This window comes from Oryctolagus cuniculus, chromosome 20 (assembly GCF_964237555.1).
Source record: "Oryctolagus cuniculus chromosome 20, mOryCun1.1, whole genome shotgun sequence".
Lineage (NCBI taxonomy): Eukaryota > Metazoa > Chordata > Mammalia > Lagomorpha > Leporidae > Oryctolagus > Oryctolagus cuniculus.
Window position 1 is genome coordinate 46439242 of NC_091451.1, and position 27097 is coordinate 46466338.

General features: G+C 57.0%; 1 protein-coding gene across 14 annotated transcripts in view; it reads left to right on the forward strand.

The window, feature by feature from the left end:
• The window catches only part of KLC1 (kinesin light chain 1), a 53794-nt gene that overhangs the window by 18238 nt on the left and 8459 nt on the right, over positions 1 to 27097 (forward strand). For 5 of the 14 annotated variants that reach the window (XM_051834848.2, XM_051834851.2, XM_051834852.2 and 2 more), the window contains 12 exons: positions 336 to 566; positions 2705 to 2783; positions 3697 to 3922; positions 7986 to 8073; positions 8624 to 8725; positions 11439 to 11612; positions 11745 to 11844; positions 14989 to 15038; positions 15125 to 15192; positions 18935 to 19043; positions 20616 to 20777; positions 26686 to 26816. In XM_051834848.2, the coding sequence (XP_051690808.1) occupies positions 336 to 566; positions 2705 to 2783; positions 3697 to 3922; positions 7986 to 8073; positions 8624 to 8725; positions 11439 to 11612; positions 11745 to 11844; positions 14989 to 15038; positions 15125 to 15192; positions 18935 to 19043; positions 20616 to 20777; positions 26686 to 26816 (1520 nt within the window). Of the gene's footprint in view, positions 1 to 335; positions 567 to 2704; positions 2784 to 3696; positions 3923 to 7985; positions 8074 to 8623; positions 8726 to 11438; positions 11613 to 11744; positions 11845 to 14988; positions 15039 to 15124; positions 15193 to 18934; positions 19044 to 20615; positions 20778 to 25029; positions 25080 to 25537; positions 26205 to 26685; positions 26822 to 27097 lie in introns of those variants that run through there. The other 9 variants (XM_051834850.2, XM_051834854.2, XM_051834859.2 and 6 more) reach the window with 8 other exon arrangements.

Sequence of the window (27097 nt, forward strand, 5' to 3'; positions counted from 1 at the left end):
AGCAGCTGCCCACCTGCCGGTGCTCAGTGCGCACAGCCTCCCGTGTGGGAAAGGGCCTGTGAGGGTGGGGGCTGTCCAGGCAGCAGAAAGACAGCAGCAGAGTGGCAGGGCCTGTGCGAGCTCCGAGAACACCAGTGTGTTTCCCAGAGCTGCTCTGATGGGGTGATGGTTCCCATCGCACCCACCGTGTCGCTGGTGGCCCTAGGGTGCAGAGAAGTAAACAGCAGGTTGTACTTCCAGGTGCTCTGGAGACAGTGTCCGGGCATCAGCCAGAGCAGGTGGGTGGAGGGACCTTGTTGGGCAGCACTGCAGGCCGTCACCGTTTCCACTGCCAGGTTATGATGGCTTTGTCCAATCACCTGAATGCCGTGGAGTCGGAGAAGCAGAAGCTGCGGGCGCAGGTCCGCCGTCTGTGTCAGGAGAACCAGTGGCTGCGGGATGAGCTGGCCAACACGCAGCAGAAGCTGCAGAAGAGTGAGCAGTCTGTGGCTCAGCTGGAGGAGGAGAAGAAGCACCTGGAGTTCATGAATCAGCTCAAGAAGTATGACGACGACATCTCCCCGTCGGTGAGTGCTGGTGCCGCGTGCGCGCTCGGCGTCCAGGGAGCCCACGTCCGCAGCAGCCTCGTGATGGCACCAGGGACCACCCTTCCCCTCGTCCCGTCTCCTCGGCTCCCTGCCAGTTCACCGCAGGCATTTCTCACTGTCTCAGGGTGAGGTGTGTCTTACAGGGTGGGTTCTGGGGGGGCTGTCCTCCTGCCGTGCGTTGTGTCCTCATGGAGGAGGGGCAGCCGTGGAGCAGATGAGCCGCACTCGCCGCCCTTAGGTCTCCCCTTAGGGCACTAATGCCATCGGGAGGCCCTGCTACCCTCGTGACCTCACACGCGTGGTCCGTCAGTAGCACTCGGTCTTACTAGGCGCACTGCATTTTGCCTTCCTGTTCCTTAGCTGGATGTTTGGATGTGAGAGACGCACTGCCGGGGCCTGTGGTGGGAGTGAGAGTGCGTGGAGGTGTTGGTGCCAGCTAGTGATTGCCCTGAACACTGGAAAGTGCTGAGAAGGGGAAATCTAGTTCCGTAGAGTCAGAGACTTTGTAAGCTTTTTATTTTGAAAAAATGTCAAACGTGGGAAACATGTACAGTGAGCTAATTCTCCCCACCTCCAGGCATGCCTGTGAGTGCGTCTGTCTGCACTGGCTCCAGCAGGCGGCCCTGCCACAGGCCGCTCCCTAGGATGAGGGAGGGTGTTCTGGGAAGCCCAGGGTGGGGGCAAATCAGGGAATGAATGATGGATTTTATCTATTTTTTAAAGATTTATTTGTCTGTTTGAAAAGCAAATTTACAAAAAGAGAGAGAGATACAATGAGAGAGAGAGGGAGAGAATCTTCCATCCATTGGTTCACTCCCCAGATGCCCACAGTGTTGGCTGGGAGAGGCTGAAGCCAGGAGCCTGGAAGGTAGCAGGTATCCAAGCACTTGGACATCTCCCATTGCTTTCCTGGGTGCGTGAGCAGGGAGCTGGATCAGAAGTGGAGCAGCCAGGACTTGAACCTGTGCCCCTGTGGGATGCTGGTGTTGGCAGGTGGCAGCTCAGCCCACTTGCCTCAACACCAGCCCCAAGCCAGGGGATCTGGAATGCCACAGTGTGTCATCTAGCCCCTTTGGTGCTTGTGTCCCAGCGCCTGTCACAGCACATTGGGGTCCACAGGGTCAGGGACACCTACCCCTCTCTTACCTGCCGTCTGCAGCAGTCTTCAGCCTGTCTGTCTTTCATGACCTTGGTATTTTTGAAGCAGACAGGCGGTTGTTGATACGTCAGTCCTTGGTTTAGCTGTGTCTCATGCTTGGATCGCGCGTCCCACAGGGAGTACTCTGAAACAAGTGCTGTGTATTGCCCAGATTATCCCTTCCAGAGGCGAGCTATGTCTGCCAGGGACACTGCCCGGTCTCACTGCCCGGCTGTGGTCTGTTTCTCCGATGTGCAGTCTCTGTTTGCCCCCGGCTGTCGGCAGCATCTGTGGCGACAGAGCAGGGTTCCCACCTGCCCGTCATGGTGGGCAGCAGAGGGAGGGGCCCAGTCCCTCTGTTCCCATGGTGACCACAGCTGCACCATTTCAACAGGTCTTCACATGTCATTTCCAAGTAAGATTTTAGTCCAAGTAGAGGTTCCCTGTTCAACATGAACTTGCTCAGAACACAGCCCGAGAACCGGAGGCAAGGGAATGGGGTCCTGGCTGTGCGGCCAGATCTGGCCTGCTTGGAGGTGGTTCCAGTCCAGCAAGCCTCTCATTGCTCCTTGTTGTGCTGGTAAACATGCCGAATTGTGGCTGCTCTTATATTCGATTTTAATAAAAAAAAAATACTTATTTGAAAGGCTGAGTTACAGAGAGAGGGAGAGACAGAGATCTGTCCACCGCTCACTCCCTACATGGCTGCAGTGGGTGGAGCTGGGCCGGTCTGAAGCCAGGAGCTTTCTCCAGGTCTCCCACGTGGGTGCAGGGGCCCAAGCATTTGGGCCGTCTTCCCCTGCTTTCCCGGGTGCATTAGCGGGGAGCTGGTCGGAAGCGGAGCAGCTGGGGCGGGAACCAGCGCCCACATGGGATGCTGGTGTTCAGGTGGTGGCTTCGCCTGTCATGCTGCAGCGCCGGCCACATTCATCTGAGTCCAGTGAGAATTTTCAGTGAGGGACTGTTCTCTCCTTTGTAGGAGGACAAAGACACGGATTCCACCAAAGAGCCTCTGGATGACCTGTTCCCCAACGATGAAGACGACCCAGGTCAAGGAAGTGAGTGCTGACACTGATACAAAGGTGTCCTTCCCTGAGCACACACGTGCCTGCCTCCCGCAGCGCCAGCCGGCGGGTGTGCCTTTTGCTTCCCCAAAGAATGTGCAGTCGCTTTGTTTCGCTTGGGCCATAGCAGCTGTCGGGCCAGGCCCCGGGGAGTGGGTGTGCGCAAGCGCAGGGGGTCCGTGGGTTCTCACACGTGGCAGAGGTTAGAATTTCTCTTTTTTTTCTCCTAAGATTTTTTTATTTATTTGAGAGAGAATTACAGATGGAGAGGAAAGTCTTCCATTCACTGGTTCACTCCCCGAATGGCTGCAGCAGCCAGAGCTGGGCCAGTCTGGAGCCAGGAGCTTCTTTTGGATCTTCCATGTGGGTGCAGGGCCAGAGCACTTGGGCCATCTTCCACTGCCTTCCCAGGCCACAGCAGAGAGCTGGATCGGAAGTTTAGCAGCCAGGGCTCGAACTGGCCCCCATATGGGATGCCGGCCCTGCAGGCGGAGACTCGACCCACTACGCCGCAGCACCGGCCCTGGAATTCTCTTTCTCGTTAGTCTCGTGCTGCGGGAGGTCTCAGCATTGGCAGTGGACGAGGCACCGGACGAGGCACCCACCCTGCCGACGTGCTGTTCAGCTGCCTCGGGGAGGGCTAGGCAAGGACTTCGGCGGCTGAGGGAGGAGCAGCTGCCCCGCCCTGACCGGAGTGGGTGCCGTGTGCCTGCCCTGGCTGGTGTGGGTGCCGAGTGCCCGCCCTGACCAGTGTGGGTGCCTGGCTGGGGTGGGTGCCGTGTGTGCCTGCCCCGCCCTGACTGGTGTGGTTGCTGAGTGCCCGCCCTGACCGGGGTGGGTGCCGAGTGCCCGCCCTGGCCGGGGAGGGCGCCGAGTGCCGCGCCTCTGAGGTGGGCCTCTCTTACAGTCCAGCAGCAGCACAGCAGCGCCGCCGCGGCTGCCCAGCAGGGCGGCTACGAGATCCCTGCGCGGCTACGCACACTGCACAACCTGGTGATCCAGTACGCTTCGCAGGGGCGCTACGAGGTGGCCGTGCCACTCTGCAAGCAAGCCCTGGAGGACCTGGAGAAGACCTCCGGACACGACCACCCTGACGTGGCCACCATGCTGAACATCCTGGCCCTCGTGTACAGGTCAGTGCTCGTTCTGGACGACTTTCCGACCAGCCTGCCCGCGGGCACGAAGTACCCTCCAAGCTGGGCGTCTGCGTCTGGTCACACGGCGGAGGTCAGTGGAAACTCTCCCTAGCAAGCTCTGTGGCGAGGACGGCCTCGGGCCGGCCCTGCCAGGGCAGCCCTGCCTCCGCCTGACTCCCCACGGGCTGTGCTGCAGGGTCTGTCGGTCCGGGCGTTTTCCTGGGTGCCTGTCGGTGCCCTGCCCAGAGCCTAGGTAGCTCCCTTGGGACCCTGGGACCCGCTCGCCTTCACCGCGTGGACGCTCCCTAGGCCTTTTGTCTGCAGCAGAGACCACGCCGTGTGAGGGAGGGCACTTGGCCGTGGCGCCCACTGCAGGAGAGGCGGTGGCCTGGGGGCGGGCAGCGTGCTGGGAGGGCCTGGCAGAGGGACCGGAGCCTGAGCAGGGCCGGGGAGGGCGGGCCGTGATGCTGGAAGAAGGCAGGACGCAGCCGTCCCTGTGGGTGGCCGACGGCTGAGCCGGGACAGCGAGCGCTCTGGCTGTCCCACGCTCCGACTGCTCTCCTGTTGCAGACGTGGACTGTTGTGCATGTTTATGTAGAAATTCTTTAGTCAAGAGTGTTTGCTTTTAAGATCTTGCTAGACTGTGCTAGGTTTCGTTCCAGAAAGCTTTTTTTAAAATTTAATTATACGCCTCCTAGCGCCATGTGTGCGTTCCTGGCCAGCAGTAGTTATTACCCGTGGAAGCGAGCTCAGTGGACGTAACCGGGTTCTTCCTCTTCTTTTTTTTTTTAAGATTTACTTATTTACTTGAAAGTCAGAGTTACACAGAGAGAGGTAGAGACAGAGACAGAGACAGAGACAGAGAGAGAGAGAGAGAGAGGGGTCTTCCATCCACTGGGTCACTCCCCAGATGGGCACAGTGGCTGGAGCTGCACTGATCTGAAGCCAGGAGCCAGGAGCTTCCTCCAGGTCTCCCACGTGGGTGCAGGGGCCCAAGCACTTGGGCCATCTTCTACTGCTTTCCCAGGCTGTAGCAGAGAGCTGGATCGGAAGTGGAGCAGCCGGGTCTTAAACCGGCATCCATATGGGATGCCAGCACTGCGGGTGGCAGCTTTACCCGCTACGCCCCGGTGCCGGCCTCTGTAACCGGGTTCTGTCGTCGATGTCCTGGGTGTGCACATCACACTGCATGGCCTCTCTTCCGTCCTGAGTTCTGTTACACTGTAAGAGAGACTTGCAAAAGACCTGATGGGTGTGTGTTCCGGAGACAGTGGTGTGTGGACGCCTGGTGCCTCCTGGAGGCAGCCTGGGCAGCGTCGGCCTGAGGAGCGGAGCCCTGGCTGAGGCTTCCCGTGCTCTCCGTCCTCCATGAGTTTCCTGAGGCCTTGCTTATTTCTCAGTTAGGACTTTCTTTTTCTTTTTTAAAAAAGATGTATTTATCTGAAAGGCAGAGTGACAGAAAGCAGCCATGACAGCCAGAGCTGAGCCAGACTGCAGCCAGGAGCCAGAAACACGGATTCTGTCTGGGCCTCCCACACAGGAGGCAGGGGACCACGCGCAGGGGCCGTCCTCGGCTGCCTTCCCAGGCTACTTAGCAGGGAGCTGGACTGGAAGTGGAGCAGCCGGGCCTCAGACCAGTGCCCCGTATCACAAAAATGGCCCAGGGTTTATTGTTCACAGGGTCCACTTTGCTTTCATTTGGAATTTTGAGTTTCTTGGTGGGCTTGTGCTGGGCTTTATTTCTGAGATCCTGATTGGGCAGATCTGTAGAGGTCCAGGTGTCCAGCAAGTTCCAGGTGAGGTGGTGCAGCTGTCTGGGGCCGCACCTGAGAGGCAGGGCTGTGACCTGGTCGTTGGCGGGTTAATAGTCCCAAGAGTGTTAGAGCATGTCCCAAGTGTGTTAGAGCGTGTCCCAAGGATGTTAGTGCATGTCAGTTTCAGCAGTACTTACTGTAACTCGTCTTAGTTCTCAACACACTTTTAGGTAACTTTCTTTTTTTTAATGGTGTTACTAGTTTTTTTTTTTTTTCCTCACTTATTTGACAGGCAGAGTTAGAGAGAGAGAGAGAGAGAGAGACAGAGAGACAGAGAGAAGGGTCTTCCTTCCATTGGTTCACCCCCCAAATGGCTGCTACAGCCGGCGCTGCGCCGATCCGAAGCCAGGAGCCAGGTGTTTCTTCTTCCTGGTCTCCCATGCGGGTGCAGGGCCCAATCACCTGGGCCATCCTCCACTGCCTTCCCAGGCCACAGCAGAGAGCTGGACTACAAGAGGAGCAGCCGGGACTAGAACTCGGCACCCATATGGGATGCCAGCGCCACAGGTGGAGGATTAACCTAGTGAGCCATGGTGCCAGCCCCAGTGTTACTAGTTTTTTAAAACTTTGTTTCCTATTGCTTAGTTTCACAGAATGCTCAGAACAGCTTATGATGTATACCAGAGTGGTTGGAGAAGAGAACAGTACACGAGGCCCTGCGCTGTGCACTGTGGTAACCCCGCCCTGCGACCCAGCATCCCATGTTGGAGCGCCAGTTCGAGTCCCGGCTGCTCCACCTCTGATCCAGCTCACGCTGATGCTCCTGGGAAGGCAGCGGCCCCGCCACCCACATGGGAGACCTGAATGGAGTCCCAGGCTCCTGGATTCACCCTGGCCCAGCCCTGATCATTGTGGTCTCTTGGGGAGTGGACCAATGGATGGAAGATCTTTGTCTCTAATGAGTTAACTAAGCAAGAACAACAGCTATAACATACAAGCACTTGGGTAGAATTTGTGGGATTCAGAGGTTCTGCAAACCTTGTTAATCCTGCTGTGCAGGGCAGAGCCTTGCTGGGCAGCTGTTAGCTTTCAGTTGGGAATGTGTGTGGTAGGTCTCTGGAGCCAGTTTTGCAGCACGGCGGTGGTCGATGGCACACTTAACCCAGGATGCACTGGGGCTGCTGGTTTTTTTTTTTTTTTAAAGATTTATTTTTTACTTGAAAGTCAGAGTTACACAGAGAGAGGAGAGGCAGAGAGACAGAGAGAGGTCTTCCGTCCAGTGGTTCACTCCCCAATGTGCCACAATGGCTGGAAATGTGCCGATCCAAAGCCAGGAGCCAAGAGCTTCCTCCAGGTCTCCCACATGGGTGCAGGGGCCCAAGCACCTGGGCCATCTTCCACTGCTTTCTCAGGCCACAGCAGAGAGCTGGATGGGAAGTGGAGCAGCCGGGACCAGAACCGGCGCCCATATGGGATGCTGGCGCTTCAGGCCAGGGCGTTAACCCGCTGTGCCACAGCGCCGCCCCCTGTCTTTTTCTCTGTCTCTGTCTCTCTCTCTGAAGACTTATTTATTTGAGAGGCAGAGTTACAGAGAGAGAATGAGAGTGAGAGAGAGAGAGAGAGAGAGCTCTTCCATCTGCTGGTTCACTCTCCAAATGGCCACAACAGCCAGAACTGGGCTGATCTGAAGCCAGGAGCCAGGAGCTTCTTCTAGGTCTCCCATGTGGGTGCAAGGGTCCAAGGACTTGGGCCATCTTCCACTGCTTTCCCAGGCCATAGCAGAGAGCTGGATTGGAAGTGGAGCAGCCAGGGCACAAACCGGCACCCATATGGGAGGCCAGCCCTATAGGCAGCCCCCCTACTTAATTCTTACTTCACAGTGGTAAGGTAGCATAGTCAGAGTACACGTGGGAGGGCAGGGACCTGGGGAGGTTGGGCAGTGTGGAGGCCACGTGGTCGTTACCTGGGAGCCTGAGCTGAGTGCGGTCAGTCCTGTCTGATATCCACCTGCCCTCTGCTGCCGTGCCTGCCCCGTGTCGGCAGCCCCAGGACAGCCCTGCGTGGCCAGTGGTGCCCAGTGGTCCGGGTTGGGGGACCCAGGCGAGAAGTTTATGAGATCTGATTTTGTAGCTCACCTGGCTGCCAGTGCATTTAGTGATGGGTTTCCTTGCAGTCTTCCCTCCCATACATAAGAGTTTTTTTGTTTTAGTTTTAGTTTTTTGGTAACTGAAGCTTAACTTTTATGTTCATAGTTCTAAAATGATTTTTCAATGATGCAGCAGCACTCTGTGTGTTTTTCCATTTAGAGATCAGAATAAGTACAAGGATGCAGCGAATCTGCTCAACGACGCCTTGGCCATCCGTGAGAAGACCCTGGGCAGAGATCACCCTGCGGTTTGTATGCCTGGTTCTTCCCTTCTCCATGCATTTGATTTTCCCCAAGGACTTGTTTTATCCAACTCATTTTAATATTAAACTCAACAGGGAAGGCTTAGGAGCCGCCTGTCCTAGCGGTGCAGGTAGGAGGCGTCTCCCAGGGCTGGCCAGCGGCTCTGCTCTGGCATTTGCCCATGCACACGCAATCCCTTTAGAGCCACCACTCAGTGGACCACCCGCTCTGTGTTCTGATCATAAATCAAATTGCATGTACCTCTATAAATTTGTTCCTCAAGCATTTATATTTTTATTGAAATCTGTTGAGATTTGCATACAGATCTATTTTGGTTGGCTTTGTGGCTTCCAGGGGAATTAAAAAAATCATGTTGTTGACGTTGATTTGTTTACTGTCAGTGTGTGTTCCGCCGTGTTACTTGGTGTCATCTGTTCTGTGAGTTGCTGTCTTGTAACGGAAGTCCTCCTCCTCTCTGAGTACAAGTGAGTCTGTGATGTGTGAGTGCCCTCGTCCGGGTCTGTTGCTGTTCTTAGTGGCTTTCTGTACTGGCAGGTGGCGGCGACCCTGAACAACCTGGCTGTCCTTTACGGAAAGAGAGGGAAGTACAAAGAAGCCGAGCCTCTGTGTAAGAGAGCCCTGGAGATCAGAGAGAAGGTAGGCAGGAGAGCAGGATGCAGCATTCTGTGTTTAAAAGACATTTCAGAAAGTCTTATTTTTTTTTATAAATATTTATTTATTTATTTATTTATTTGAGAAGCTGAGTTACAGTGAGAGGGAGAGACAGAGAGAGAAGTCTTCCATCCGCTGGTTCACTCCCCAGATGGCTGCAACAGCCGGAGCTGAGCCAGTCTGAAGCCAGGAGCCTGGAGCTCCCACGTGGGTGCAGGAGCCAAGGACTCGGGCCATCCTCCACTGCTTTCCCAGGCCACAGCAGAGAGCTGGATGGGAAGTGAACAGCCAGGACTCGAACCAGCACCCATATGGGATGCTGGCACTGCGGGTGGAGCTCAGCCTACTGTACCACAGCACTGGCCCCCAGGCTGAAGTCTTATTTATTTATTTGAAAGTCAGAGTTACAGAAAAGCAGAGGCAGAGAGAGAGAGAGAGAGAGAGAGAGATCCTCTATCTGCTGGTTCACTCTCCAAATGGCTGCAATGACTGGAGCTGCACTGATCGGGAACCAGGAGCCTCCTCTGGGTCTCTTCTGCTGCTTTCCCAGGCCATAGCAGAGAGCCAGATGGGAAGCAGAGCAGCTGGGACTCTAACCGGTGGCGGCCAGCCAGCACTGTAGGCAGCGGCTTTACCCACTACACCACAGCGCTGGCACCAGGCTTAAGTCCTGAGAAGTGACTATTGTGTTTTGTCATTACTGAGTGTTTCCTGAAAATAGCTTGTTTAATAGGATAGAAAGCTGGGAAACAGGTGGATCAGACTCACCTGAGAGGGGTGTGTGCTAGAAAGGGCAGCCCTGCCGGCCGCGAGCAGGGGTCCTGACATCGCAGGTGTCACGGGGTCTGCTTGTCGGGAAGTTGTTCAGTTAGATGCAAATCCCCCAAGTGTGTTTATGGGGATAGAGACTGAAACCGTTATTCTCAGAACTGAAGATGAGCTAGAGTGTGGGTGAAGTCAGCATCGTGGCTATCCAGTTCTCTGCTACCTTTGGTGGTCGCCAGGAGTCAGAGCGGCGAGTGCTTGTGCCGGCAGCTCTGTGGCTGTGCGGGACGTTAGCAAAGTCGGCCGTCAGCTGCACAGCGAGTAACCACAGGCAGATTAGCTGGGCATTGTCTGCAGTTACTTATCAGTGACACTGAGAGATTGGCCACTTAGTTTTGGGCCATAATGGCAAAGAATAGGCAGAGGAAAAATGAGAAGAAGCTCATTATAAAATTGTACAGGTGATTTTCTTTTAATAATTTATTTTATTTATTTGAAAGAGTTACAGAGAGGGAGAAACAGAGAAGGAGAGAGATCTTCCATCCGCTGATTCACTCTGCAATGGCCGCAACAGCCGGGGCTGGGCCAGGCTGAAACCAGAAACCAGGAGCTCCATCCAGGTCTCCATAGCAGGAGCCCCAAGCGTTTGGACCATCTTCTGCTGCTTTCCCAGCTAGCGAAACTGGGTCAGAAGTGGAGTGGTTAGGACTCGAACCAGCATTCATGTGGGATCTGACCTCACAGGTGGTAGCCTAACCCACTGCCACAGCACAGGCCCCTGCACTGAACCTTGAACTTCTGAGTTGAAAGTGCCTCAGCAGCGTGAAGCAGTGGGTTAAAACCGCCCCCTGCAGCGCCAGCGTCCCGCATGCCGCTCCGTGTCCCGGCTGCTCCACTTCTGATCCAGCTCTCTGCCAAGGCTTGGGAAAGCAGCGGAGAATGGCCCAAGCATTTGGGCCCCTGTCACCCATGTTGGAGACCTGGGAGAAGCTCCTGGGGTGTGGTAAGGGCAGCCCGCTGCAGGGGTGAGGGGCAGGTAGGGGGCAGGAGAGGAGTTGGTGAGTGTTTATTCGGCCTTCGATACAGTGTACGCTGCAGTGAGTGGTGCTTCGGCAACAAAGAATAAGCAGGAAAGCTTGGGCAGCTGTAAAGGTGGAGAAGCGGGTGATGTGCTGGTGAGTGACTGTGGAGGCGGGGACCTCCCCTCTGAGGCGCTGAGGAGAGCCCTCAGGGTGAGCAGCTGCGCTGGGAGAGGTGTGGGCCCAGAAGCAGGGAGAGTGGTGGGTAACAGGGTCTTCATCACGTGCAGTTCCCTTGTCTGCAGAGCGCTGCGTCCTGATGGCTCAGGGCTGCCCTGGAGGACTCGAGTCAAACAGGGCAGCCGGCGAAGACGAGCACGGTGTCCCCTCCCCCCAGGGCCTGCAGTGCGGCCTAGCGGGTAAAGCTGCCGCTTACCAAGCTGGCAGCCCAGAGGAGGTAAAGCTGCCGCTTACTATGGCTGCTCCACTTCCACTCCTACTCCCTGCTCATGTGCCTAAGCAGCAGAAGATGGATCAAGTACCTGGGCCTCTGCATGTGCGTGGGAGCCCCGGATGGAGTTCCAGGGTCCTGACTTAGGCCTGCCTGGCCTCGGCTGTCGGAGCCATCTGGGGAGTGAACCAAAGGATGAAGATCTCATTCTCCATGTCTCCCTGTCTCTGTGTAACTCTGTCTTTCAAATAAGTAAATGGACTTTAAAGAATGAAAATGGGAGTTCAAAGGGCTCCGGCGCCGCTCCTCTTACTGGTGTGCCGTGGGAGCCGTTGGAGGTGTGCAGCCTGGAGGTGGCGCGCAGTCGCGTTTCCGCTTTAGAAGGAGCTGTGACAGGAGCGTGCGGAGTGGACGGCTGCAGAGACGCGAGCCTGCGTTTCTGACTGACTGTGTTCATCCCTAGGTTCTGGGCAAGGATCACCCTGATGTTGCCAAGCAGCTGAATAACTTGGCCTTGCTGTGCCAGAACCAGGGCAAGTATGAGGAAGTGGAGTATTACTACCAGAGAGCCCTGGAGATCTACCAGACAAAGCTGGGCCCCGATGACCCCAACGTGGCCAAGACGAAAAATAACCTGGTAGGTGACGGCGGGCCGTGGCGTGGCCTGGGCTGTTCTTGCAGACTCAGAGCAGCCGTAACTCTGCCTGCCCATCGGGGTGTGTGCGTTGCTGCCGTGTGAAGGACACCAAACTCTTTCTTTCACTTCAAGGCTTCCTGCTACCTGAAACAAGGGAAGTTCAAGCAAGCAGAAACACTGTATAAGGAGATCCTCACTCGGGCGCACGAGAGGGAGTTCGGATCTGTAGACGGTAAGACGCTCTCCTGACGTTCACGCTGTGACGTGGTTTGCAGCGTGCAGTTGGTGATAGTGAAGTCCTTAGGACCTTTTCCAGGGTAGAATGCGATCTGGGACCACTGTGTAGCCAAGCGCTGAGTCACCGGGTCGGGCGGCTGCGTGTCCTGTCCCACAAGGAGTCCGTGCTGCCTCTGCTCCTGCCTGCGGCTTCCTGCTCATCGGCCCCGCCAGGCAGTGGTGACGGCTCAGTGACTGAGTCCCTGCCGCCCGTGGGGAGACCTGGGCTGAGCTCTCATCCCCCTGCCCTGGCCTTGCCCTGAGTTCCAGGCCCATGGGGAGGCCACCAATGCCTGCCTCGGGCCGCACTAGTTCACCTGCCTGTGAAGCTCACAGCCGTTTTCTCAGCGCTAATGGCCACTGAAGACTTCAGATACGCCGGCGTGACCGTGCTGCACAATGACGCAGAAACAGGACGGTGGCCTGCCGTTGCCAGCCAGGCCGTGCATGCCACTGTGGAGGCACAGCAGGGGGGTTGGTTTCTTCTTTTCTTTTTAAATATAGTATTCTTTTTTTATTTTTATTTTATTTTTTTATTTGACAGGTAGAGTTATAGACAGAGAGAGACAGAGAGAAAGGTCTTCCTTTCGCTGGTTCACTCCCCAAATGGCCGCTACGGCCGGTGCACCGTGCTGATCCAAAGCCAGGAGCCAGGTGCTTCTTCCTGGTCTCCCATGCGGGTGCAGGGGCCAAGCTCTTGGGCCATCCTCCACTGCCTTCCCAGGCCACAGCAGAGAGCTGGACAGGAGAGGAGCAACTGGAACTAGAACCCAGCACCCATATGGGATGCCAGCACTGCAGGGGGAGGATTAACCAAGTGAGCCACGGCACTGGCCCCTCTTTTTTTTTTTTTTTTAAAGGCCATCATTTTATTTGCAAGAGTTACAGAGAGGTAGGGACAGAGAGAGGTCTTCCATCCGCTGGTTCACTCCCCAATTGGCTGCAGTGCCGGAGCTGTGCTGATCTGAAGCCAGGAACCAGGAGCTTCCTCTGGGTCTCCCACGTGGGTACAGGGACCCAAGGACTTGGGCCATTTTCTGCTTTCCCAGGCCATAGCAGAGAGCTGGATCAGAAGAGGCGCAGCCGAGACTCAAACCAGCGCCCATATGGGATTCCGGCACTGTAGCCAGCAGCTTTACCTGCTACGCCACAGCGCCGGCCCGGTTTTTTCTTGCCTGGGGGGTCTGTAGAAACCACTTTTGAAAAATCTTCCAAAGGTGTCCTTTTTTCTGGGTTGTTGACGGGAGCGGTCAGTCTCTGCCGCAGGTGTCGTGGTGCTGGGGTGCGCGTGGTGCAGGCCCGGCATAGCCCTCGGTGCCCAGGTCCGGAGGTTCCGCCCTGACCTGATGCAGAGGCTTCGCTGAGCCTTGGGTGTCCCTAGCCCATCTCCTTAATTAATGCTGCTCCTCCCAAATCCTGCTCTTGGGGTGGACGGCTTCCTTGCAGGTGGCTGGCTTCTTCCTGCTAAACGCAGCTGTGTGCAGTTAGCTGAGCTCCAGTTAAAAGCAGTTTTTCTCGTGATTTATTCTCTGTGCGCGTGAAGCATGGGCTGATCAGGCGCTCCTTCCTGAGGCGGGTGTTGGTGGGAGGGGTCTGTCGTGGCTCACTGTAGCCAGAGTGCATTGGGTCCCAGCTGTGCCAGTTAGGGGGTATATTTGTACTTGTGTTCTCACAGTGGAGCTAGTTTACAACCATTATTTAAAAACACTTGTACTCTTTCCCTCCTAAGATGGGAGACCAGGATGAAGCTCCTGGCTCCTGGCCCAACACTGGCTGTGCAGCCAACTGGGGAGTGAAGCAGCAGATGAAAATCTCTTTGACCTTCTTTCTTTCTTTTTAAATTTGTTTATTTATTTGAAGTCAGAGTTACACAGAGAGAGGAGGAGAGGCAGAGAAGGTGGGGGGTCTTCTATTCACTGGCTCACTCCCCAAATGGCCTCAATGGCCGGAGCTGGGCCGGTCTGAAGCCAGGAGCCTCCTCCAGGTCTTCCACATGGGTACAGGGGCCCAAGGACCTGGGCCATCTTCTACTGCTTTCCCAGGCCACAGCAGAGAGCTGGATGGGAAGTGGAGTAGCCAGGACTCGAACCAGCGCCAATATGGGAATCTGGCACTGCAGGCGGTGGCTTTACCTGCTCCACCATAGCGCCAACCCCTCACCCTCGTTCTATGCTACTCTGTCTTTCAAATAAACAAATAAATTAAAAAAAAAATACTTTTATGACCAGTGGTAGTAGTTGTTAAGCATTAAGTCATGTGTTAGTTACTGAATAAACAGATTAAATGTGTGCTCTCGTGTCACTTTGTCAGCAGTACTGTGACTGATTCCATTAAAAATATTTTTATTTGAAAGTCATAGTGACAGAGCAAGCTCCCAAATGCTGATTCACTCTCTAGATGTCCCCCAAAAGCAGGGCCTGGGCTAAGTCAAAGCCGGGAGCTAGGAACGGGTTCCCTGCATTGACGGCAGGCACCTGGCTACTTGAGGCTACCTCTGCCTCCCACGGTGCGCGTTAACTTGAAGCTGGGATGGAGCGCGAAGCTGAGACTCACACCGCATGCTCTGAGAGGGTGCGGGTGTCCCAGTCTTAGCTGGCATCTTCACCGCGCTGCCCAGTGCCAGTGCCTCCTCCGCTCTGCGCCTGTTCGTTTGCGTAAGTGAAACCGTGCTGTCCGCATTCGCACTGCTGGGAGCAGCAGGAGCTGAGCTGGTGTCTGATGAGGTCATGCCTGAAACGCGTACGGGTTCGTGCCTCTTCTGCTTTGCTGCACTGTCTTCACTGCTCTTCTCAGACTTTCGTGTAGTGGCAGATTGTTGAGATTCTGGAGTTCCCAGTGTTAGCCAGACGCTGGCGTTTACAATGTTACGAGTAAGCTCTAGCACTGGGCAGGCTGTCCTGACTCCGTCTCCTTGTCCCTCGGCACCGTGTCTGGCCCGACAGGCTGTCTTCCAGGGCGCACTGGGTCTGTCCAGGTTGTAAGAAGTAGGGTCCAAGAGGGTCCTACAAAGACTGAGCCACGCCCTGAGTCACTGAGACCAGCAGCCTCGGTGCCGCGTGGTTCTGTCGCGCTCCAGTTGAACCTGTTTCTTCTTCCCTAGATGAAAACAAGCCCATCTGGATGCACGCTGAAGAGAGAGAGGAGTGCAAAGTAAGGACGCGCTACTCAGGCCTTCTCTAAATTGCTGTACTGCGTTCAGGGTAACTGCTCACCTCGCACTATGTGTTGTCAATTAGGGGAAGCAGAAGGACGGCGCGTCTTTCGGAGAGTACGGCGGATGGTACAAAGCCTGCAAAGTCGACAGGTGAGAAAGCCACAGGGCTCCTGGGCAGGCTGGGCAGGAAGCTCCTCGCGCTGATTGTCCGACCTTGTCCCCAGATTCCAGTAGCACGCCCACCGTCTTTGTAAATTAGGCCATTTACAGACGCAGAACTCACTGTCCGTCAAGCGCACTGGAGGACGGGAAAGCGGCTGCTGTGTAGGGGAGCAGTGCGCTCGGGCAGCCCTTTCCGGTGCGCAGCTGTGACGCCGCCACGGTGCTGACGCAGGCATCCTCCCCTCACTTCCATGCTGGGAGTGCGAGCCGGTGTGGCTGCCGGTCCCTCCGTGCCCTCTGAGCCGGTGTGGCTGCCCGGTCCCTTCGTGCCCTCCGAGCTGGTGTGGCTGCCCGGTCCCTCCGTGCCCTCTGAGCCAGTGTGGCTGCCCGGTCCCTCCGTGCCCTCTGAGCCGGTGTGGCTGCCGGTCCCTCCGTGCCCTCCTGTTGGGGGCTCAGCCCGGCCTGCTGCCTTCTTCACTTTCCTCGTCCTTTTGACGAGGCCTGCTGGCATCTGCTCAGGAACCTCTCTGGAATCAGCATCCCACCCTGGGGCTCCCCACGGCACTGACTGTGCTGCGCTGCACACGTAGACCCCGCGCTGCACACATAGACCCAGTGCTGCACACGTAGACCCCGCGCTGCACACATAAACCACACGCTGCACACGTAGACCCCGCGCTGCACACGTAAATTACACGCTGCACACGTAGACCCCGCGCTGCACACGTAGACCCCGCGCTGCACACATAGACCCAGTGCTGCACACATAGACCCAGTGCTGCATACGTAAACCACACGCTGCACACGTAGACCCCGCGCTGCACACGTGGACCCTGCGCTGCACACATAGACCCCGCGCTGCACACGTAGACCCCGTGTTGCACACGTAGACCCAGTGCTGCACACGTAGACCCAGTGCTGCACACATAAACCACACGCTGCACACGTAAAGCCCGTGCTGCACACGTAGACCTAGTGCTGCACATGTAGACCCCGCACTGCACACATAAACCCCGCGCTGCACACATGGACCCCCTGCTGCACATGTAGACCCCACTGTACACATGGACCCCGCGCTGCACACGTAGACCCCGCGCTGCACACGTAGACCCTGTGCTGCACACGTAAACCCTGAGCTGCACACGTAAACCCAGTGCTGCACACGTAATCCCCGTGCTGTACACATAAACCCAGTGCTGCACACGTAGACCCTGAGCTGTACACATAAACCCCGTGCTGCACACATAAACCCAGTGCTGCACACGTAGACCCTGAGCTGTACACATAAACCCCGTGCTGCACACATAAACCCCGTGCTGCACACGTAGACCCTGAGCTGTACACGTAGACCCCCTGCTGCACACATGGACCTCCTGCTGCACGCGTAGACCCCCTGCTGCACGTGTAGATCCCGCACTGCACACGTAGATCCCGCACTGCACGCATAGATCCCGCACTGCACACGTAGACCCATCTGAATGTGCATTGTATGCCACAGCACATTACATCTTTGCATTTATGTCTATATTTTGAGTGTATTTTTGAAGATTTATTTATATATTGGAAAGAGTTACATGTAGTGAGACAGAGACTTCCATTCTCTGGTGCACTTTCCAGATCGCACAGTGGCCGGGCGGGGCCAGACCAGAGCCAGGAGCCGGGAGCTCCATCCAGGCCTCCCAGGGGTGCAGGGCCCTGAGCACTCGGGCCGTCCTCTGCTGCTTTCTCCCAGGCACCGTAACAGGGAGCTGTATCGGGAGTGTAGCAGCCGGTACTTGACCTGGTACTCAATTGGGATGCCAGTGTCTAGTGGCACCCCCTGTGCCTCAATGCTGGCCCCAAGTTTGTTTGTTTAAAAGGCAGACAGAGCCGGCACCGCGGCTCACTAGGCTAATCCTCCACTTTGCGGCGCCGGCACACCGGGTTCTAGTCCCGGTCGGGGCGCCGGATTCTGTCCCGGTTGCCCCTCTTCCAGGCCAGCTCTCTGCTGTGGCCCGGGAGTGCAGTGGAGGATGGCCCAGGTGCTTGGGCCCTGCACCCCATGGGAGACCAGGATAAGTACCTGGCTCCTGCTATCGGATCAGCACAGCGTGCTGGCCGTGGCGGCCATTGGAGGGTGAACCAACGGCAAAAGGAAGACCTTTCTCTCTGTCTCTCTCTCTCATTGTCCACTCTGCCTGTCAAAAAATAAAAAAAATAAAAAAAAAAAAGAGGGATTGTTCACTTCTCAATCCTTTCTATAAAAAAAAAAAAAAGGCAGACAGAGAGAGAGACCAGTCCACTGATTCATTGCCCAAATGCTCTGAACAGCCAGGGCTGGGCCAAGCTGAAGCCATGAGCCTAGCACTCTATCTGAGTCTCCCGTATGGTGCCAGAGAACCATCACCCACTGCTCCTGGTACACACGGTAACAGGAAGCTGGCACCAGGAGCAGACTGGATATCCTGGCCTGGGCATTCTGATGTGGGGTGGGCATCTGGCTATTAAATTTGTTTTTAAAGATTTATTTATTTATTTGAAAGACAGAGTTACAGAGAGGTAGAGAGAGAGAGGGAGGGAGGGAGGGAGGCAGGGAGGGGCTTCCATCTGCTGGTTCACTCCCCAGTTGGCCACAATGGCCGGAGGTGTGCCAAACCAGAGCTAGGAGCTTCCTTTGGGTCTCCCTCGTGGGTGCAGGGGCCCAAGGACTTGGGCCATCTTCTACTGCTTTCCCAGGCCATAGCAGAGAGCTGGATCAGAAGAAGAGCAGCTGGGACTCGAACCAGTGCTGTATGGGATGCCGGCACTGCAGGCGGGGGCCTTACCCGCTGTGCTGCAGCACCGCCCCTTCCATTTGTGCATATTGTCTGCACGTGCTTCCATCTTAGTCATCATCTCAGAGACATGGGGTGCTTCTGTGCCTCGAGTGCTGCCGTTAGCGGAAGCAAAGCTCTCGAGGCGCACGTGTGTCTGCTCCCGTGGGTGTGGGTTCACTTCTGCGCCCTGCAGAGCAGGATCGCGCCGGCCTGTCTGCAGGGGGCCTCCTGCCCGCTTCATTCACAGGGGACACCCCCGGGCGGGCTCCGGGCTGCCCCGCTCTGCCCCTTGGTGCTGCAGAGAGAGAGACGTGAGCGCTAGCATGACCCCAGCACCCCTTGCTGCCTGCACACACCAGCTCTGCCTGACTGCCACACAGAGCCGGCACAGACACCTGTGTGGACAGTGCCAGTGGTGTGTGGCTGTGGCCAGGGCCTGGAGGGAGGAGTGTGTCCCCTGCCTCAGAGGCTGCCGTAAGCAGTGTCAGGGCTGCTTGAGCTAGATGGACTGTAGACTTCACTTCTGGAGTGGAGTGCCCGGAGGCTGCAGTGGGCCCTGCCCACACGTGTCCACCCCGGAGGCTGCAGTGGGCCCTGCCCACACGTGTCCACGCCAGAGGCTGCAGTGGGCCCTGCCCACACGTGTCCACCCCGGAGGCTGCAGTGGGTCCTCGCCACACGTGTCCACCTTGGAGGCTGCAGTGGGTCCTCACCACACGTGCCTGCCCCTGGAGGCTGCAGTGTGCCCTGCCCACACGTGTCCACCCCGGAGGCTGCAGTGGGCCCTGCCCACACGTGCCCGCCCCTGGAGGCCTCAGGGGTCCTCACCACACGTGCCCGCCCCTGGAGGCCTCAGGGGTCCTCACCACACACGTCCGCAACCTTGGGGGTCCCAGGGCTGCTCCCAGGGCTGCATGTGCTGTGCTTTCCTGCAGCCCCACGGTCACGACCACCTTGAAGAACCTCGGCGCACTTTACAGACGTCAAGGCAAATTTGAAGCTGCAGAGACACTGGAGGAAGCTGCCATGAGGTCACGCAGACAGGTGGGTGGGTCCCCTCCGGCTCCCACTGACCTGTTGGAGCTCTGAGTCGTTGCTGCTTTTCAGTTGGAAGGTAGAGGCAGAGAGAGAGCTCCCACCTGCTGGTTCACTGCCTGAATGCCTGCAACAGCCGGGGCTGGGCCAGGGCGGGGCCAGGAGCCAGAGCTCCATCCTGGTCTCCAGCACGGGGGCAGGGCCCACGCTCTGCTGCTCTCCCAGGCGCACTAGCAGGAGCTGGATTGGAAGTGGAGCAGCTGGGACTCGAACCGATGCCTGTGCATCAGCGTCGCAGGGGCAGCTTAACCCGCTACACGCCAGTCCCTGGAACTTTTTTAATGCTTGTTTCTTTGCATGACTTTGAAAGTTTGATTGAGAAATAGAAAATTTTGACTATTTTTGTTAGTACAAATAAAAGACCATTAATAAGATACTGAGCACGAGCAGCAACAGCAAGATCTGATTGTTTGATTCCCCAGAATTCACCCTCTGAGGGCACCACGAAGAAAGTCAAACCACAGCAGAGCCCAGGACTCGAACCAGTGGGAGCCTGTGTGGGACGCTGGCACTGAGGCTGCGGTTTAACCCGCCGGCACCACAGCGCCTGCCCCTAGTCCAGTAATTTCTGTGTTATTGGAAAGAAGAGAATATTATCATATTACGATTCTGATTATCAAGTACAGTTGAGTCACGTGGTGTCCATACCCCTGTTCTCTAAGGCAGTGTTTGTTACAGGTAGAACGTTTCATTTATGTTACCTTTTTTTTTTTTTGTCAGCTGTACTTAGAAGTAACATTTGTATTTCAAATACCCGAATTGCACTGTGTCTACATCTTTCCATCCCTAGCTCTTCCCGGCCCTCCTTTGAGAGGTGGCGTTGATGTCTGTAGATTCGTGCATTCGTATCTTGGGAACAGCAGGGATCTTCAGTGTTATGAAAATAATACATGTGACTTCACAGTTCTTGCACCAAAGTAAACCTGTTTTTCTTTCATTTCCCCATAAAAAAGAAAAAAGTGAAGGGACAGCCCACTCAGCGGCGAAGCTGCCTGCAGGTCATTGCTGGTGGTCAGTGTCAGGTGTGGAGACGCCTCTGACAGCAGCAAGCTGCCCCTCGCGCCCGCTAGGATGGCCGTTGTGAACCACGTGGGACGTCACAGGGGCTGGGAGGGGCCTGGCAGCCGGCGCCCTCGTGCTGCCGGGAGGGAGAGCAGTGGTGCAGCACCGTCTGGTTGCTTTGTGCAGTTGCCGAGCGTTGCTTGGCCGGGGGACCCAGAGGGTGGAGCACGGGCTGGTCATCACTGCAGGGGGCCGTGCCCAGTGGTCTCTGCAGACACTGGACTAGGCGGAGGTGCTGTCTGGGTCGCGGTGAACTGTGTTTTCCAAGTGGATCTGCAGATGTCCAGCTCTGGGCCACTGCCGCGGAGGGGCCCACGCCCGTGGCCACCCTGGAGGCCTCTCCCTCCCCTCGGAGGAGCCGCTGTTGTCATGTGTCCCTCTGGAACTGGGGGTTCCGATTTTCCCAGCGAAGTGAACGCGAGCGCTGACGCGTCCCGTGCTTCCCGTCCTGGCCCGCAGGGTCTTGACAATGTTCACAAGCAGAGAGTGGCCGAGGTGCTCAATGACCCTGAGAACCTGGAAAAGCGCAGGAGCCGCGAGAGCCTCAACGTGGACGTGGTCAAGTACGAGAGCGGCCCAGACGGAGGGGAGGAAGTGAGTATGGGCGTAGAGTGGAACGGGGTAAGTACAGCGCGGCGCAGCCTGGCAGCGCTCGCCGGGCCCCCGCCCCTCCGTGCCAGGCAGTCGCCCGCTCTCGGATCAGCTGCTGCTTTCGCTTCCTTAACTTGCGCTCGCTCTGTGCGTACTGGAAGGGGTGCTTTCTCAAGCGGTCGTGGGCGCTGTGTGGCTGAGTTCTGAGCACTTAATGCTAGTGAGTGTCCTTGCTCCAAACTGTCATCCTTAACCTGATTCACGTTAACGCGGGGTCAGTGTGGCGGACAGCTAACTCGCGTCTTTAACTCACCCGTTGGGTCGCTAACTACAGTGCTGCTAACCTCCGGGCGGGCGCTGCAGGTCTGAGGAGTTCAGGAGGGGGGCCGTAGGGCAAAGCCCTGAGGTCCTGCTCCCCCCTCTGCCTCAGCTCTGGGGCTGTGCCGGGTGCTGACCGCTGACACAGAGTGGGCCCCTGAGCCTGGCCCAGCCCCGGGTCTCTCCCATGCGCCTCTGAGCTGTTTGTCCAGTGGTTGCCAGAGGGCCTTTAGCGAGTGAGTGGAACACACGGGTAGCTTCTGTACATGGAGTGGTGGCTTTGGGATTCTGCCCCTACCGGGCAGGCTGAAGGCAGGCCCCACCGGTTCAGGTGCACGCTCCTCGTCTTGGAAGCTGCATTTGCGCAGCCTGATTAGCTGTAGTAGTGGTTCTGGCCTTTCTTGCCGTCTGCTTTAGTGTGTGACTGCAGCGTGTTCTCGGGATTTCCTGTAGCTGTAGCTGGGTGAGGAGCTGGCGTTTTGTAGGAAGTGTCAGTAGCAGGTCCAGGGGAGCTCTCCCACCGTCTGTACCTGGCTGCTTTCTTGCTCTTTCCTGTGCCGAGACAGCCAGTGAGTGTCTGCTCTGACCCCCCCCCCCCGCCCCGGGTCCTCTGCCCCCCGCTGCAGCCCTGCAGAGCCCCGCGCTGCTTCCTCGACCCAGGGTGCAGCATGAAGTTTAGAGGAACCTTGTTGAGACAGATTTCTAGTCCACATTTATACATCACGCGAGTCAGTGTGTTGGGAGGCTCGGACGAGGGAGGTGTGCGGAGGGGCGTGGGGCTCGTGGGCTGTCGCCGCAGCCCTGCACGCCTGTGCCTCCCCACCCTGGCTCCCTCTCTGGCCCTGACACGTTGTGCACGAGACGTCGGGTGCTGCTCCTGAGCAGCAGGACGGCGCCCTCGGCTGCCGGGGGCCTGCGCTCCGTTCCCGGAAGCCACCCCAGGGCAGTGGCCGCTGACCCGACTGCGCGTGCGGGGGCTCCCGCGGGGCTGTGGCCTCTGGAGGGGCCGACAGGCCGCGGGGCTTCCCGGGAGGGATTTTCCAGCTGAGGGCGTGAGGAGGCTGTGCTGCGCTCCCCTAAGTTTGATTGAATTTTATTTTCGAAGCCTGCCTTTGTGTCTTAGAAGAGGCAGAGGTGGCAGTGTGCGCCTGCGCCTCCCCTCAGCAGCTGGGTTAGTGCGATGGAGATGGAGGGGCGCGGGAGGCGAGCGGGAGCCGGGGCCGCCGCGCTGCGTCCCCTCCTGCTGTGTCCGCACCGAGGTGAGACTGGGAAGTTCCTCACGCTGTTCTCGCACAGCAGAGTGCGCTGAGATGGGGGACGTTTGAGAGCCGGGACCGCTGAGGCCGGCGCTGTGGCACAGTGGGCCCAGCCTCCACCTGCAGTGCCAGCATCCCACATGGGCGCCAGTTCTCGTCCCAGCTGCTCCACTTGGATCCAGCTCCCTGCTAGTGGCCTAGGAGAGCGGTGGAGGATGGTCCAAGTGCTTGGGCCCCTGCACCCGTGTGGGAGACCTGGGAGAAGCTCCTGGCTCCTGGCTCTAGCCTGGCCCAGCCCTGGCTGTTGTGGCCATTTGGGGAGTAAACCAGCAATGGTAGACTCCTGTCTGTCTCTCCCCCTCTCTGTGTAACTCTTTCAAATAAGTAATAAAGTAAATCTTAAAAGATAAATAAAAACCAGTACCAATTCAGCTATTGATAGGTAGGTGTACATCAAGATTTTTTAAAATCGGGAAATAAATTAATTGTTGAGGTAGATGTTAGTGCTGTGACCGTCATCTCTCTCTCTCTCCTTTTTTAAGATTTTATTTGAAAGACAGAGTTAACAGAGAGAGAAAACGCAGAATGATTGTGTATTCCTGGTTCCCTGAATGGCCGCAATGGCTGGGGCTGGGCCAGGCCAGAGCCAGGAGCCAGGAGCTTCTTCTGAGTCTCCCATGTGGGTGCAGGGGCCCAAGCACTTGGGCCATCTTCCACTGCCTTCCCAGGCTGTTAGCAGGGTCCTGGAGAGGAAGTGGAGCAGCCGGGACTTGAACCATCGACCACTGGGATCCAGCACGACAGGCAGCAGCGTAGCTCTCCGTGCCGCAGCGCCGGCCCCGTAACCATCGTCGCAGTGCACAGTGCGGATTCCGAGTTTTATTAGAGTAGCTTCATTGTTCTTATTATAATAAGAACTTATTATGCATCTATAATGAGAAAATACCATTTAGATTGCACCTTCTGTTGGGGTTCTGCATACGATTTTTTTTTTTTAATTTTTTTGACAGGCAGAGTGGACAGTGAGAGAGAGACAGACAGAGAGAAAGGTCTTCCTTTTTGCCGTTGGTTCACCCTCCAATGGCCGCCGCAGCCAGCGCGCTGCAGCCGGCGCATTGCGCTGATCCAAAGGCAGGAGCCAGGTGCTTCTCCTGGTCTCCCGTGGGGTGCAGGGCCCAAGCACTTGGGCCATCCTCCACTGCACTCCCTGGCCACAGCAGAGAGCTGGCCTGGAAGAGGGGCAACCGGGACAGAATCCGGCGCCCCGACCAGGACTAGAACCCGGTGTGCCGGCGCCGCAAGGTGTAGGATTAGCCTAGTGAGCCGCGGCGCCAGCCCTGCATACGATTTTAACCCTTTAAGAAAGGATTTTAGTGCTTTTTAAAATGTTGCAAACTGCTGAGAAGACCTTGTGCCACAGTGTGGGGCGGCTCCAGACTCAGCAGAGGTGCGGGCAGGGGCTGAAGTCACTGTCAGTGTTTCCACCTCGTGCGCGCAGGGGCCCAGCGCTGGATGCAGCTGCTGCCTTCCCAGGCTCATTAGCCGGGAGCTGGACTCGCTCCCAGGCTCTGAGAATGGGACGCAGGCGCCTCAGGGGAGGATTCACCTGGTGTGCCACTGTTGGGGAATGAGATGATTGCAGTTAGAAATAGATGCATTTTAATGTTTTTTGATTTTTTTAAGTTCTGAATTTAAAACTTTCTGAAGAATTTTGAAGGTGACCAAGATATATACCACAAAGAAATAAATATAAAAGATATATATATATAAATGTAAAAACACGAAATCATCAGAAATTCTGCTGTACATAGATAGTAGCTAGCACTGTGTTTTTTTTTTTTTTTTAAGATTTATTTATTTATTTATTTGAGAGGCAAAGTTACAGAGAGAGGGAGAGGGGGAGAGGGAGAGAGAGGGAGGGAGGGAGGGAGACAGAGAGAGAGAGAGGTCTTCCATATGCTGGTTCACTCCCCAGATGGCCACAATGGCTGGAGCTAGGCTGATCTGAAGCCAGGAGCCAGGAGCTTCTCCTGGTCTCCCATGGGGTGCAGGGCCCAAGGACTTGGGCCATCCTCCACTGCCTTCCTGGGCCACAGCAGAGAGCTGGATGGAAAGCAGCCAGGACTTGAACCGGCACCCACATGGGATGCCTGCACTGCAGGCGGCGGCTGGGACTCAAACTGGTGCCTTTATGGGATGCTGGCCCCATAAGCAGGAGATTAGCCCACTGTGTCACAGCCCAAGTCCTCACTGTGTGCATTTTTAATCAGTTCATTGTGCGATGCATTTCTGGTCAGAAACCCCACGTTAGCAACATAAATATTCTCTCACTGCAACTGACAGAGGCAGACAGGTTTTGAAAGTTCTGGAGTGGGTGGATCCCACGTGAGGTGGCGGCCAGCCTTCCTGCTGGGTCTCCGGGGCCCAGGGCCTCGGGTGGCAAGAGCAGGCTGGGCAGGTGGGTGGCCCTGTCAGCCCAGGGGCTGAGTGTGGGAAAAAACCAGACACAGACATGAAGTGCCGGTGTGTACTGTGCCGAGTGTCCAGGTGCGGTCCAGCAGAACCAGCCCCGCCGCAGTGTGCCCAGGGCCAGCAGCTAGCGGAGCTGTGGGGGCGCCCGCGTCCTTCCCAGAGCAGCCAGGACGTGTGTGTGCGGTCCAGCAGCGCTCTCGAGGCGTTGGTAACAAGTTTTATTTTTCCATTTAAAGATGAGAAAAATGAAGCTCGGGCTGGTTAAATGACCTGCTCAGCGGCCATGGTGAGTCAAGTGGGCGGGCGCAGGCGGCTGCTCTGCGAGCTGGCACGCCAGGGGCGCCACTGCCTGTGGGCCACTCCGGTCTGGAGCGGCCCCTGCATGTTCAGACGCGGATAGGCTGTGGTTTCTCAGGTTCCGAGTGTCTGCCACGTCAGTGTTTCAGAAGTGGGAGCCCCTCCTGGCCTCAGGGAGGACGTCGGGGTCAGGGGAGCAGCGCCCATGGCTGCGGGGCCCTGGGGCTGCGCTCAGTTCGGAACCGCATTTCTTACAGTGGCTTAGAAGCCCGTTCACTGGGGGGAACTGCGGACACAAGCCCCTCCCTGAGACGCGTGCTCGGCTGAGCCCCCGGCCCAGCAGAAGCAGGCACAAGGCCGCCCCAGGGCCAGGCCGTGCAGGGCAGCGCGGGGCGGGGCTGTCCTGTCTGGCGTGGTTTCACGTGCTCTCTCGTTTCTGTCTGACAGGCCTAGCCGCCCGTGTGCCTCTCCGCCGCTCCTGCATGCCGGGCGGCGCTCCTCCAGCTCCCTCTCTCTCCAGCGCCGCCTGCTGTGTCTAGCCACCCTAGGATCTATCAGACTGCACCTCTCTGTGACTGGCCACTCCTCTCGGTGCTGCTGTCCTTTGTGGGGGTTCCTGACTCTGTATACTTGTAGCTTTGCCAGATATGTACTTAGGATTATAACTGTATTAATAAAACCCATTACTGTGTAATACATGAGTGTGAGAGTTAAGAACGACTAGCTGTTCACTGTAGCAGGCAGCTCCCAGTGTCACACAGGTGTTAGCCAAGGCATGAGGCCCCTGCACGTGCTCCCCTCACTCAGACCCCGCGAGCGCCCCGGGCCCCCGGGCCCCCCAGGATTTGCGAAGTAGCATTTGCTGTGTAGTCTTTGTGTGACATTTTGGCAATTCTGCTTTTCTCTACTAATCTTCAAGTGCTCGGTGGTTGTGTATTTGTGTCTTTCTAACTTCTAATAAACTCACTCCAGCTGACCTGTGTCCCGTCTGTCTGCTTCCTGGCACTCTGCTCACTCTGGGGGCGCAGGCTGGGCGCTTCCGGAGGTGACGGGTTCCTGCTGCTAATCCTACTAAGTGATTCCTGCCAAGAATAAAGGTTCTGTGTACACACTGTTCGCGTGTTCTTGATTTTCATGTGCAGACAGACTGGATTGTGTTCGATTGCTCATGTCTGAAACTGTGGGCCACAGCCAGGCCACCCTTTGCTTGCAGGTGTCTAGGATTTTTGGTGATTTGCACAGTGAGCATTCTGGTTAACTCCCAGCCATGTGTATGCTCACATGCAGGGCAGACATCCTGTGAGGGTGCTGGCGGGCAGAGCCTCTGGGTGGCGCTTAGGCGGCCTGTGCAAGGGACGCGGCCGCCAGGTCTGGTGGCACTTCCCTGGCACGTCCCTGGCACGTCCCGGGGGGATGCTCACGCAGTAACCAGACTCGGCGGGGCTGGTCCGCCCGCAGACGGCAGCGTCAGTTCTCCTTGGGGGATGCAGTTCCTTCCAAGGAGCTTCTGGCCTGGACGGAGGCGCAGCCTTCGGGCGGTGGGGACTGCTGGCGCGGGGCCTGGCGCGGCGTCACCGCTGTCGCGTCTCTTGCAGGACGGCGGAGGATCTCTAAAGCGCAGCGGCTCCTTCACCAAGCTCCGGGCTTCCATTAGGCGCAGCAGCGAGAAGCTGGTCAGGAAGCTGAAGGGCGGAAACCCGCGCGAGAGCGAGCCCAAGAGCTCCGGGTAACTGCCCCTCCCGCCTGCGCCCGCGGCCCGCCCCCGCCGCCCGGCCGCAAAGCCTCCCGCGTGGCTAGACAGGAAACGTCTGGACCTCGGGTCCTGGCCCTCCACGGGAAAGCCGCCGTCGTGACGGGTTTTGACACGGAAGTCTTGAAGGGTTAGCAGCCCACGCGGCAGGGAGCCCGCTCTCAGGCCTCTTGCGATGTTGAAACCCGAGGTGGCGGGCGGCAGGGTCTCCAGCCGTGCCATGCCGTTGGCGGGGGAAGCCCCAGCTCGCTCAGCAG